At 47.3% G+C, this 13,864-nt stretch overlaps 1 protein-coding gene across 1 annotated transcript in view; it reads right to left on the bottom strand.

The window, feature by feature from the left end:
• The window catches only part of AOAH (acyloxyacyl hydrolase), a 103,867-nt gene that overhangs the window by 73,318 nt on the left and 16,685 nt on the right, over window positions 1-13,864 (bottom strand). The window contains exons 3-4 of the mRNA XM_070425221.1: window positions 8,878-8,944; window positions 6,940-7,039 (exon numbers count right to left, since the gene is read on the bottom strand). Of these exons, the coding sequence (XP_070281322.1) occupies window positions 6,940-7,039; window positions 8,878-8,944 (167 nt within the window). The remainder of the gene's footprint in view (window positions 1-6,939; window positions 7,040-8,877; window positions 8,945-13,864) is intronic.

Genomic DNA, 13,864 nt, shown 5'->3' on the forward strand with positions numbered 1-13,864 from the left:
ACCTGCCTCCAAGGGTGCTGCGAGGTTACAGGGCATCGCTCATTGAGCCCCCAGCCCGGGCCTGCCCTCATAATCCCCTGCTCAACAACGGATATGCTTTTGAAAATGTCTTTTCAATGACAGTTGAACAGTGGTCAGACAAGAAGAGACTTTACACAGTGATCCCCCTGGCATTTCCAGTGCCCACCTGGCACCACCCGCAGTTATTGCGATGTTACTGATTATACTCCCGGGACTGCTTTGTAACCGCCACTCGGTACTTCTCACAGGTTGGAAAGCCTCTGCGGTCCCGGCCCGGCTCTCCCCCAGCCGCTCGGGCAGGGTCATGATCAGACACTGGGTTCAGGTGCAGATTTCTGTGACGGGCCCTTTTCCGTGGCCCTTGGGAGCCTAACGCTCATCCTCCTCAATATGAACCGTGAAGGCGGGGCCCCTGCTTCTCTGCTCGGAACACCCCTTTGCATCCAAGGCCCAGCTCAGGGCCCATGGGGCCTCACATGGTCCTCGCTACACGGCAGGTGCTCAGTACAAAGGGAAATAAACAGTGAGAGAGACATTGACGACATTCTATCAAGCACGGGAAACAGGCCGCCAGTGTTTACAGACACAGAGGAAACCTTGCAAAGAAACAGGCCCTGATAATTGTGGGGGATAGCTCTTTCCTGTTGGTTCCTTCCTGCGTTTTCTACATTTTCAATAAGGAGCAAAAATTCAGCAATAGTGCTTTCCACAGAACCCACAAATGCCACAGCATGCGGGGAGGGCCCTGGAGGCGGGGGTGAGCACACACCTGCCCTCACAGAGTCTCCGGCGGGCGGGCAGACAGACGAAACGGGAACACGTGCAGGAAACAGAAGTGAGATGAAGCCGAGGGGCCTTGGCAGCCTCTTCCGAGGAGCGGGCACTGGAATCCCCTTGAGAGGACGGGGTGACTGTAACTCAGCTCAGTCCTCCGGGGGGATCAGTGTGCAGTGAGGGATGAGAGACAAGCGACATAAAGTGACAAGGGCTGCCCCACATGCCTCTGGCCCCCTGTGTGCTGGGTTTGGCCGCGGCCTCCGTGGTCCTGGCTGAAATGCCAAGGGCAGGCTGGTCTGGACCTGGCCGACCAGGGCTCCACCCTCTCCCGCGGTGCAAGTGCGCTGATACCAACACGCAGAGGGGAGTCTAGATAAAGGGGTGGTCTTTTCTCCCCAGAAGAAAAAGGAGGAAAGGACTCCACAGCACTTGGGAAAGCTAATTAGTTTGCCTGTCTTAATGGCAGGCGAAGGGGGCAAAGAGTGAAAATGAAGATAATTATCTTGCCTTGGTAACCTTTCACTGCTGCCAATCTCGTGTCTAAGCATTCGTTTCTAAAGTGTGAGGGTCATGCTTTCACCTTCTTTACAGTTAAATCTTTAGAATGGAGGGTGCAACTGCCATCAGAGGCTGAAGAGAAAGTTTGGGAAGAGACTGGGAGCGGGACAGAAAACCCTGAGGGCTGGAAGCCATAATGATGCTTACAACTCAGCCAGGCCATAAGCAGACTCCCCATCAACCGTGAGATCTGTGATGGTCAATCTCTTCAGCTTCTCATTGCTCTCTCCCTTTGATGATAGTGCGCCCTTCCTCCAGCCTCAGACCCCTTTGGAGTCTATTTAACGCTCATGAATGGATGGCCCAGGATGTTATCACAGAGGCTCATGGAGATACAAGCGCTCAGCCTGGGGGCTTGTAGTCCAGAGAGCCATGGAGACGTAGATCGGATTTCTCTGCTTGAGAACTTGGAAAATCCCAAGGACGACATGGCGTGGGGCCCTGGCAGTCTAAGAGGGGGCTGGCCAGCCCTCTGCTTGACCATCAGAGTGCACAGCAGCATCTGCCGTGGTGGCTGGCAAAGTCCTTTAGTCTAGAATGACTTCAGTGCTTCTCCAATACAGAGCCAGCCTGAGGTCTCCAGGCAAGGGCAAGGGCTTGATGACGACGGCTCTTGCCCTGCAGAGGGCATGGTGCTCGGTCCTGGGCTCTGAGAAGCATGGGTGATAGCAGAACAGGCCCCAGCACACATTGCCACCCGTTCCATGGGCAAAGGGGGCGCCCTGCTAGGGTTTGGCCTCAGCCAAGCATGAGCCCAATGGGAGTCCAAGCAAAGGGAAGAGAGTTGTGTCCACAGGTTTATACGTATCCGACCACCTGAGCCACCCGGCCGGAGCTGCCATTTGTCTTTTGACTCTGGGTATGGCAGGTGTTTACTAGTCAGATGCCTTTCATTCCTTATGATTGAGTCAACCGTTCATTCATTTAGGGTTTATGTAGCTTAAGTTTCATGTTCAAATAACTAGTATTTTCTTCCATCATTTATCAAATAAGCCAGGGTTTTACCGCTGCTTTGAAACTCTATCTATCTATATACAGCCCTAATATGCAAATTGACTGAACAGCAGAATGACTGGCGGATCGACTAGTCGCTATGACACACACTGACCACCAGGGGGACAGATGTTCAACGCAGGAGCTGCCCCTTGCCCGCAGGCCCTGACTGGCAGTGGTGGCGGCGGTGGGGCGGCAAGCAGGCAGCGCCAGGCCAGCCAAGGTGGGTGCGAGCGGAGGCCCCAGTCACCCCACTGGTCACCCCATAGATTGGCCCTGATCGCCAGCCAGGTCTAGGGACCCTACCTGTGCACAAATTCTTGCACCAAGCCTCTAGTTTTTAAATAAAAAACACGAATCTCAAATGCATTGGAGTTCACTTTTAGGTACTCTATTCTGTTCCATTTTTAAGCTGACTTTGCTGCATCTAAAAGGCTACATTCCATTGTCATTTATCTCATTGCTCACAATGTCCTGAGGTGGTTAAAGAGAAACTTTAAAAACCCAACAACTCCACAACCAGCAATTTGCTTGAACTTTGCTTTTTCATCTGTAAAATTGGGATAATGGGGTAATTTTACAGTTGTGTGGGAGGATTTTAGATGACAGGTAGTTAGTCTGGCTTTGGATATGTCATAGTGTGGGGACCCTATTCAGAGTACACTGGATGCTCAAGGCCACTCTGAGCATGGGAATCTTAATCAGAATGTTCAAGGCTAAGATGCTATATGCAGATGCAGGGACGAAGCAATCTATGCACTGCTCAAGTGTGCCCTTCTATAACCCAAAAGACTGAGGTCATTATTTGGCATAGAGTCTCTTTTGTCTGAGTTTGTATAAAGTTGTTACTGAATAGCCAGTATGGGGCTGCACTAATAGGGTAGATGCATCACTGACCAGGGTGAGGCTGCTTGGTGAGGCTGTGGCTCTGAGGATGGCTTCTATATAACTAGCTCCTACATAAGGCAGGCTGCTCAGATAATGGCTGTGGATACAGAGGCTGCTGCTACTATGTAGGAAAGATGTATTGTTACCTAGCTGGTGTGCGGCTACCTGCTGTATGGGACTTTGCTTTGAAGAAGTATTTTGTATAGTGGCTCCTTATTAGTAACTAGAGGCCCAGTGCATGAAATTTGTGCACTGGTATGATCTCTAGCGGCTGCTGGCTGCCGGCCAGGGCCTCCCTTCATTCTGCACCGCCCCCTCATGGTCAGCGCATGTCATAGCAAGCGATCGAACTCCTGGTTGGTTGAACTCCTGAGGGAACACTTGGCATATTAGGCTTTTATATATATAGATGGCTACTTGGCCACTGGCTCCTATAATAAAGATTCTCTTATACACCCACAACTTCTCATGGCTTCTCTGACTATCACCCGGTGTTCAAGAAGGTCCAACCCCTGGCAGAGGGTCTCAGACCTGACAGTTGGCGTAGTGAAGAAGTATGAAGGAACTGAGTTCCTAACACGTGGCCACCCAAATTGCAGTTGTCACTGTCTTCTATTTCCCGGCCTCTAGTGTGTACCTATGTGTCTAATAATAGGGGAATATGCAAATTGGCCAGGATACCATCACAGTAACAGTAATGACCAGCAGGCTGCCTTGAGTAACAAGGCCGGCAGGGGTGTTAGTGAAGGATGCTCAAACGACTGAACAGCAGGCTGCGTGGGGCAACCAGGCTGGCAGGGGGGTTAGTGAGGTATGATCAAACGACTGAATAGAAGACTTTGTGGGGTGACCAGGCCGGCGGGGGGGGGGTGGGGAGGAGGGGCGGGGGGGGGGCAGTTGGGGGAGACCAGGCTGGCGGGGGGGGCAGTTAGGGGTGATCAGGCAGGCAGGCAGATGAGCAGTTAGGAGCCAGCGATCCTGGACTGTGAGAGGGATGTCCGACTGCCGGTTTAGGTCCAATCCCTGTAAACCGGCAGTAGGACATCCTTTGAAGGGTCCCAGATTGGAGAGGGTGCAGGCTGAGCTGAGGGAACCCCCTGCCCCCGTGCATGGATTTCATGCACCGGGCCTCTAGTCATATAATAAGAACTTAATAAATGTATATCAGGTGAGCCTTGCAATTCTCCGGGGCTCAGTAGACTTATCTATGAGGTGGGGGGACCATGTCTGTCTTGCATACTTGTGATGGTTAAAAGAGAGAATTTGTGCACGCTGAAGAAACATGCCTCAGTATAATGGACAGGGGAGTAAATGCCTCTGGTCTAACTGGTAATGAGAAAGCAGGGGCACGTGTGCAAGATTCTTGGAGATTCAGTTCTTCAGAATAGTTCATTAACACTAACACCCACACTGCCTTCACTTCCCTCTGACACAGACCAGCCACTTGAACGTGTGGCACAATCCCCCCAGGCCCCGCGCTGACGGGCAGAGCCGGAGGGCTCATGTCCGGGGCCCGGGCTGAGTTCAGGTTTACTCAGCAGGTCTGGGACCTGGGTCAAGACCTTCAGCCTCAACTGCATACCATGTTTGAGAAATTCCTGATGTCAGCTTGTTGATTTCTCAGTTGAACAAGAATTGGTCCTGTGCCACTTTGTCACACACAAACTCACTCCTTCCCAAACCTATGCCCGCAGCTTCCTGGGCCCTGGATCAAGGAAACATGGATTCCCTGTGCGCGCACAGCTCTCGCCCACTCAGTGTTGGCTGCTTCTGGCTCCTGCAGAGATCGGTTCACGGGGGGAAACCCTTCCAAAGGCTGGGCTGCTCTCCTGAGGCAGCCGGCCCCTCACTGCAGTTGACGTTGACTTTGGGTGGTGGGCACACAGTGAGGAATTCAGACCAAGTGTCATAGAAATGTACACTTGAAACCTACATGATCTTATTAACCAATGTCACCCCAATCCATTTAATTAGAAAATGTCAATTTAATATATAGTTCACACCTCCAAAAAAAGAGATGATGGTGTGAATACTTCCTGCAACAAGACTGTTCCATGCAAAACACAGATGAATCTCACAGACAACAGAAGCCAGACACCAAGGACAACAAACTGTGTGATTCCATTTATGTGAAGTTCAGGATGGAACTGTGTCTAAAAGCACTCCTCTGTGTGAAGTTCAAGATGGAACTGTGCCTAATGCACTTGCCTGGGGTGACAGATTACAGAGTAGCGGCTACACAGGGATGGGTTTTGACTGGGAAGGTCATGAGGAAGGCTTCGGGCAGGCTGGGGGCGATTTCCACCTACGATTTTACCCACCTTTCCTAGCAGGTAACTCTACCTACTGGTGCACACCTGCTGTGTAGGTGTAGTTTGTGTGCCATGAAAACGAGATTTCGAGTATAAACGGCATAGAGTATAAAAATACATTTTTTAAAAAGTTGAACATTTTGTGACTGTGTATAGCTGTGGGTGTGATGTATACACAACACGAGGTTCTTTAAGGAAATTACAGACACCATGCCACTTGTCTTGGTGCATACATGTTTCCAATGTTATCAAAACGCAAGCATTGCTATCAGTCCTCACATGCTACTTAAGTACATGAAAAGTTGTGTGTTTTTTAATTAAAATGAACTATCTCTTCTAGAAACCAGTGGAGCCCACAGTTTCTCGGGTGGGATTAGGGGACACTGAACAGGCACTGTAGTCAATGACCAAGGAAGCATGACATGCATGCACACACACCCCAGGCATCTGTATCTCTTTCTTCATTACTTACAATTGTCAGTCAGCAAAATCATGTTCATTGGTTAGGTCCCAGGGTGATAAATAGACTTCATTCCAAGAATAAAAAGGGCATTACAAATAGAACAGCAGCCTGCTGGGTTGTATACGGGAAAGCCACAATTCTGGGAAAGGAGGCATAGAATTTTATTTTGTCTTTTATTTTTACAGGAAGCTTCTGAAAGTCACTAGTGTGAGGCCTAACTGGATTTAATATCATACTGTCACTCAGAGTCTGGGAAGGGCATTGTGTCAACACTGCAGCCTTCCGCGGCCTGCATTCTAATTACAGACTATCCAGCCTCATGTAATACACACAGGGTATTGCAAACAACTATCTCTGAATAATAATGATATTGATAATAATTATAGTAGCCACCATTTTTATTAACACTTTTTAAAAAATGTGGTAGGCATTGTGCTAAGCATTTTAAATGTCTTAGCTCACCTACTTCCCATAATTAATCTTGAAGGAGGGATTTGGGGTATTTCATTACACCCATTTGATGGGGGAGAACAATAAAGGTCTAGGGTGACCAATTGCCCACATTTCCCCAGTTGTGGGAATTGCATTGCTTGTACCAGGAAAGACCTGGGCAAATTGGGGTGAGTTGGTCACCTTCTAAAAGTGACTTGCTTGATATTTAAGCAAGTACATATCAAGAGAGGGATTTAAACCTCTTCTGTCCTCAGCTGGTCTGATTTCCTACCAACTGCCAGCCCCGCATAATAGCTCAACAGGAAAAACATTTTTTTGGAACTTGAGAATATTCTTTCACATGTAATTGAAAATGTCATCTTGCCTCTTTCTGTCCCCAAATCGCAGAGTGAGTACAGCTGAGCTTGACTTTACACATCCAAAGGGCATGCACGTCACTGCCATCTGACGTCTGAGTGAAAGCCACTCACTCACCTTGGGAAGTGGGTAGAGATGACACAGTGCCTGGCCCGGGCCCTGGTGACAGAACTCCAGTGTGTGACACACGACATCAGCATTCATATCAGCACTGAGCCTGCAGGGACGCGGGCCAAACAAAGATGATTAAGATCTCCCAGGCATTAGAAAGCAGAATCGATTTCAAAGAAAGCAAAATCCCAGAATGGATTCTCTGGGCCTCCACGCAGGGCAGTATGGCTTGGAGTCCATCCTGGGTGTGCTGGCTCACAACGATTTCCTGCCCCCTCCCCGCTGCTCTCACCTGCATTTAGAATGAGGTCCTGGGGGCGGAGAGGGGGTGTGAGCAGCCCTGAGCTGTGTGACAGCTTCACCAGAGCATGATATTCTTTTAGGCAGAAGCCACAAATAAAATTGGGAAAGGAAAGATGGACAGGGGGTGTAATTTGATGGAAACGCTATTTTAAAGTTTCCTAGGGATTATAGCAAAAAAAAATCATTTATGATATAGCCTTAAACTCCTAAAATTATTTTCTTAGGCATAATCCAAATCATCACTTCCCTTTAGTGTAAATATTTCTTTACTTTATGGAAGAAAATACATCCAGGTTGACTTTTCCCCCTGGGGATGGGGTAAGAACTGTATTCTTCAAATATTTCGGTTTATGTCTAGGTTTGAAGGGACTAAAACAAACCTTCCATAGACATTTTCTACCTCTTCTTACCAAGAACAATGAGCACCATGTGCTGCTTCAAATGAAGGGACAGGAAAGCGTGGACTTTGAGTAACTTTTCCAAGTGAATTATTCATTCAAGCCCAACCCAAACCACACCACACCAAAGCCACAAAAACAAAGAAACCTGAAACAGCTTGGTACTATCCAAAGGCTAATCTTGGAAGGACAGTTATAGATTCTAGAAGGTAGTTGTTGTTTTTTTCCCGGTACCCATATTAGTTGCTTGCTGATGGTGCGCTCCTCTGACAGCTCATTTTAATCAACCAGCTGCAGTTCTGGGGTGAGGTGGGCCCTGACACTGACAACCTCATGATTTAGTTTTACCTGAATTTCAGGTTCCGCTATTAAATGTGGTTCCCTACCCAGAAGGCATCATGCCTCTTCATTATTTCACACCAGTCAATTCTCAGAGATTAATGGACTATTTTCCAGCAATTACATGTCCTACCCACAGGCGAGTCACAGGATGTTGTTAGGAAGTGGGATGCCTGAGTGTTCAGGTTTATTCCCCTAAGAACCGGGGTCATGCAGGGAGGGCTCCTTCTAAGGGCAGCCAATCCCCGCCAGTGACCTCATGCTGGGTCTTCCTAGGCCTGGTCTTGACCTCCATGTGACACAGGTTGTCATAGCAAACCTGATCCTGGTCTTCCGTTTGTCTTACCTCCCTTCCTGGTATCTATTTATACTTCCCACTAAATCATGACATTTTGTATTCCGAACCTAGGAGCTCTCAGAGATCAGGAGAGGCCTCAACTACTAAATATTTTTAGAAGAAAAATGAAAAATGGGGTTTCTAAAAAGTATAACACACAAGGGGGAATCATTTATTGCATCGTCTCCTTCAAAGTGCCCCCTTCCCCTGCCATACACGGAGAATTAGTCATCTCATGACCTTGAATCATCTCAAAACCATTTCCTCTCCTTTCCACCACCTATTGGGAGTGACCCTCTGTTGGTGGCTTGCTGGGCCTATTCTTTCTTAACACCTGTGTGCACTTGTAGTTGTGGAAGATGGGGACTTACACAGCCCCCACCTGCAGCACCTGGAACAGGGTCTGTCTGTCCTCTCTCCGACCCCTGTGCCCATCTGGCTCGCCCACTCACTATTGGCAAGAACTGGAATACCGCAGCTCCAGGCCTTGCTCAGTAGCGGCTCCTCCCAGTGTTTCTGCTCCCCCCTGTCCAGAGAGAAATGGGATCAACATGCCGGCGTACTCACAGTTTTATGATATCTGGTCCAAACGTGCGAACCACTAGGTAGCAGGTGGCTTTTAAGAACAGTTTTTCTAAGAAAAACAAAGAGGGGAAAGGGAATATTTATTATGATGATGAATATAACACACGAGTTGATAATGATCATCTTTCCTAGGAACTAAGCTGAGTGATTAACTAATCATTAATGCAAGTCATTAATTGTAAGGGTTGGCGGAATGTTACAGTTAATGTAGCCATTAAAATATCATTTCCATCTCAGGTTCATGGGCATGCCAGTGTGCTTACTGTACATGCTAAAGAGCACTTGCTTATTTTTAGAATGCAGTTAAATTCTGAGCTTTTATTTCATTTTTATAGCAGCGAACATCTGAATGGGGGTGATCCCGTTTGCTGAAGTTGAAAGAAACAGGGCTCGTTTTAAAGTACGTTATCTGAAACACCGCTTTGTTAAAAATATTCTTCCCTGGTGTTCATTTGGGGAAAAAAGACCTTGCCTTGGCTATTTAGTTTTTGCAGCTGGTATTTCCAAGATAAAAGGACACCAACTGTCAGAGGTGTCCCTGCCCTGCCACCTACACCAGAGAACGAACACACACACACACACACACACCAAGGCAGTCTTCTCTCCCGCCTCCTCCCCTGTTCTGAGAGCACAGGAGTGCTTTGTGGGTTGATCCGCCTGCACAGTGAGATGTGTTAACCCCCTGGTCCTGTTCTCCCGTTTGTGGGCTCTTGTGGAACCTGGAAATCCCATGGAGGCCCTCGGCACAGTCAGGGACAGATGGGCTGTTCTGGGAAAGGATGGGAACCCTCCCGGAGGAGAACTGATCTGGTCCCGCTCATCTCAGCTGGGCTGCCCTTGCTTGGCAGGTAGGAGAGTGAAAACACACGATCAATTCAGGGAACTTTCTCTGGTTCTTCATTTTTACTCAGCGGTAAATAATGTCAACATTGTATGTTAAATTAGATACAGTCATAGAACTTCTTCTTTTTTACAATAAGGTATAAGACCTCAAACACACTAGTGTGCTTTTTAAAAAATATATTTTTATTGATTTCAGAGAGAAGGAGAGAGGGATAGAAACATCCACGCTGAGAGAGAATCATTGGTTGGCTGCCTCCCGCAGGCCCCACACCGGGAGGCCCCACATCGAGTTCGCAACCCTGACATGTGCCCTGACCAGGAATCAAACCCTGACTTCCTGGTTATGGGTTGATGCTCAACCACTGGGCCTCACTGGCCAGGCCACAGTGTGCTTTTGAGGTAGGAACTTGAAACTTCCCCACATTACTTTTAACCTTACAGAAATAAAAATAATAAAAAACGATGAGGGAATACTATGAACATCTGCCTGACAGCATAATAGATCACTTAGATGAAATGGAAAAACTCCTAGAAAGACCAACTGCCCAAATGGAGTCAAGAATAAACAGACAATCTGCGTAGACATATAACAGGAGACTGAATAAGTTATCTGGAGTTTCCATAAATAAGCCAGGACCAGATGGTTTCACTGGTGAATTGTACCAACTCTTTTAAAAAAGCATCTGAATAGACATTTCTCCAAAGAAGATATGCAAATGGCCAAGAAGCACATGAAAAGATGCTCAACATCCGTAGCTATTAAGAAAATGCAACTCAAAACCACAAGGAGATACCACTTCACGCCCACTTGGTGATGCTATAATAAGAGTGACAACTAATAACATGCACGGAGGATGTGGAGAAACCAAACCCTCATACACTGCTGGGAGGGGCAGAGGATGGAAAATGGGGCAGCCACGTTGGTAAACAGTCCGGAAGTGCCTCAAATGGCTCAACATAGGGTTACCCTAGGGCCCAACAATTCTAGGTATATACTCAAGAGAATAAAAAGCGCACACATCCACATAAAAACATGTGCAGGGACAAACAGAGCAGCATGATTCAAAATAGCCAAGAAGTGGAAACAAGTCAACCCAAGTATCCATTAACCAATGACTGGATGGACGAAATGGGCTCAGTCCAGACAATGGAATGAGCATTTATTACTCAGCATACAGAGCAATGACGTTCTGACACGCACTACACAGATGACCACGAAAACCTCATGCTGAATGCAGGAAGCAGTTCAAAAGACCCTGTATGGTACTAGTATAATTCCTTTTATACTTCAGCCTCTGACTGCACCATGGTGAAGGAAAGCCCAGAATAGGCAAATTCAGAGACAGAAAGTAGGTTAGTGGTTGCTCAGGGAGTAGGGAGGTTGCAAGTTTGGGGGGTATAGAGAAGGGGAGCAGGTCCCTTGAGGGTCCAAGGAAAATATTCTAAAGTAGACTGTGCTGATGGAGGCTCCATTCTGTGAATAAAACCATCGACTTATACACTTTAAGGGGGCAAAGTGTCAAGTATGTGACTCTCAGTACAACTGCTTAAAAAGGACATATGTGCCTGGCCAGTGTGGCTCAGTGGTTGAGTCTCAACCCAGGAACCAAGAGGTCACGGTTTTATTCCGGGTCAGGGCACATGGCTGATTGCGGGCTCAATCCCCAGTAGGGGGTGTGCAGGAGGCAGCTGACTGATGTTTCTCTCTCCTCATCGATGTTTCTATCCCTCTCCCCACCCTTCCTCTCTGAAATCAGTAAAAACATATTTTTAAAAAACAACATATGCTCTTCCCAGGTGCTCCTCCCTGGGGCGCTGCAGTGAAGGGCGACCAGAAGCTCTGCCCATCAGACCTCAGGCCCCAGTCGGCACCCGCTCAGGCTCCTGCCCTTAGTCAGCTGCTCCCTGGCGGGGCTGCGGTCTCCCTGTCTGCGGGTGTGTGTGTGTGTGTGTGTGTGTGTGTGTGTGCAGTCTCAGTGTGCGCCATGCTGAGAGTTGGGAGCTTTATGTGACAGTCACAATCCTGGGGAAAGCACACCGAAAGCACATTTCAGGTGTTGCTAATGGAGAGAGAGCTTGGCCAAAAGCAGACTGATTTAAAACCGACATTAGGCTGTTCTCTGATAAACTTGCAGGACTGCCTGGGAGGCAGAGAAAATTCGCTTTCTTTCTGGTGAAACTAGAAATGTGTGCGTGTGTGTGTGTGTATGTGTGTGAGTGTGTGTATGTGTGTGCACGTGTATGTGTGTGTATGAGAGTGTGCGTGTGTGTATGAGTGTGTATATGTGTGTATGTATGTGTATGTGTGAGTGCGCTTTTGGTATGCATGTATATATGTGTGTGTGTGTGTATGTGTGAGAGTGCGTGTATGTGTGTGAGTGTGCATGTGTGTGTGTGTGAGTGTGTGTGTGTGAGAGTGTAAGTGTGCGTGCATGTTAGTGTGAGTGTGAGAGTGTGCGTGCGTGTTAGTGTGAGTGTGTGTGTTCTTTCATTCACAGGTGTGGGAATATAAAGGAAGGTTTCTAAGAGGTTGTGAATGTCTGATAATAGGAGGGTGGATAAGTAAGATCGAGGCCATTAGTATGGAGAAGAACTACAGGGAGATTAGGAGGCGTGACCTAGCGCTGTGCGTCTTAATGTGTGCAGCTCTCACACATCCTGTGGAAAAGAGAAGCTGCAGAGCAGCAAGCACAGTGGGCACTGATGTAAATTTAAAGCCCCCACGAGGGAGGATTCTGGAAAGATGATGGTTGGGGCAGCAGATTTGGAATTTCTTTGAATCTCGAACAATTTCTCTCTCTCTCTCTGACATAAAACAACTCAAACCAAGATTGGTGGTATTCAGGGCACCATCTTGGCTCCTTCTGACTCATAATAGGAAATTTCAGAGGCTGTTGTAGTATGATGAGAGAGAGAGAGAGAGAGAGAGAGAGAGAGAAACTGGATAGGAAAACCAAAAACCATAGACAATAGTTACAACAAAACTAGGTATCTCCAAGTATCCTGACATACAATTAGACAAGGTAAAACCATACAGAGCCACATGCTTTGTGGGTTATGAACGTCTATGTGGGAGAAAGTAGAGGGAAGCAATGGGATGTCAGATAAACCCAAGAACAGGAGAATCCCCGAATAACCCAGAGGTGTGGGCTGGGAGGCGTGGTGGGCCTGGGAGGGCTGTGCCTGCTGCAGCCCAGGTGCGCGCAGAGGCTCCAGGCGGGAAGCACTGAAGAGCGGGAGGGGTCGGGCACCTACAGTCAAGAACCTGACCCAGCGGAGCCCTCTGCAGGACAGAGGCACAGTGAGGAGGAGCTGCTGGGCCTGGAGCCAGCACTGAGCAGGACAGAAGCCATGTAAAGAGAAAACCAGAAAAAAGTGGGCAGGGGAACCGAGTCAGGAAATCTCAGAAAGCAAGCTGTCTCTCCCCCACTCCCTGCTACACACACACACAGACACACACACACACACACACACACACACACAGAAACAGCGGAAGCAACAGTTCTGTGCATTTAGAAAAGCTACCCCAAACCACTTCTTTTTCTAAGAGTTTTGGAAAACTAATTTCATATAAAAATGAGCAACAGAAATGTACCTAGGTCAACACCCATACAAAGTTATTATAAGAAAAAAAAGAATAAGGAACAGAACCAAATCCCCACAGATAGCAAAAGCATGCCAGAAAGTCATTCCAAAAAGGGATTAAAACATAATATTCCAAAATGAGCTAAGAAGCATTAATAAAATGATATAGACATGAAAGAACAACAGAAATGAGAATTAGAAAAACTCAGACATGGAAAAAAAGAATTCAGGGGAGAGTACAAGATTATAAAATAAATGAAGTCTGAACTAGAATGAACAGAAGAAGGGAAGGCAATGCTGATGTCTTAGGTGAAATGGAAAGGTGAAAGGGAGGAAAAATGTGATATAAAATAAATGAAGAGATAAAAAGTATTCAAGAGATAGGCAGAATATTGAAGGTAGGCAAAGAAGATTCAAAATAGGAATAATAAGAATCCCTGAAGAAAACAAAACAAAACAAAATAAGGCAACTGAACAAATACTCACAACTTTCCTGAGATTGTAAGAAATGTATTTGAAACCCCTCATTGAGAGAGCACAC

This window comes from Myotis yumanensis, unplaced genomic scaffold (genome assembly GCF_028538775.1).
Source record: "Myotis yumanensis isolate MYYU_CA2020_CCGP unplaced genomic scaffold, mMyoYum1.0.hap1 SCAF_9, whole genome shotgun sequence".
In the NCBI taxonomy this organism is placed as follows: Eukaryota; Metazoa; Chordata; class Mammalia; order Chiroptera; family Vespertilionidae; genus Myotis; species Myotis yumanensis.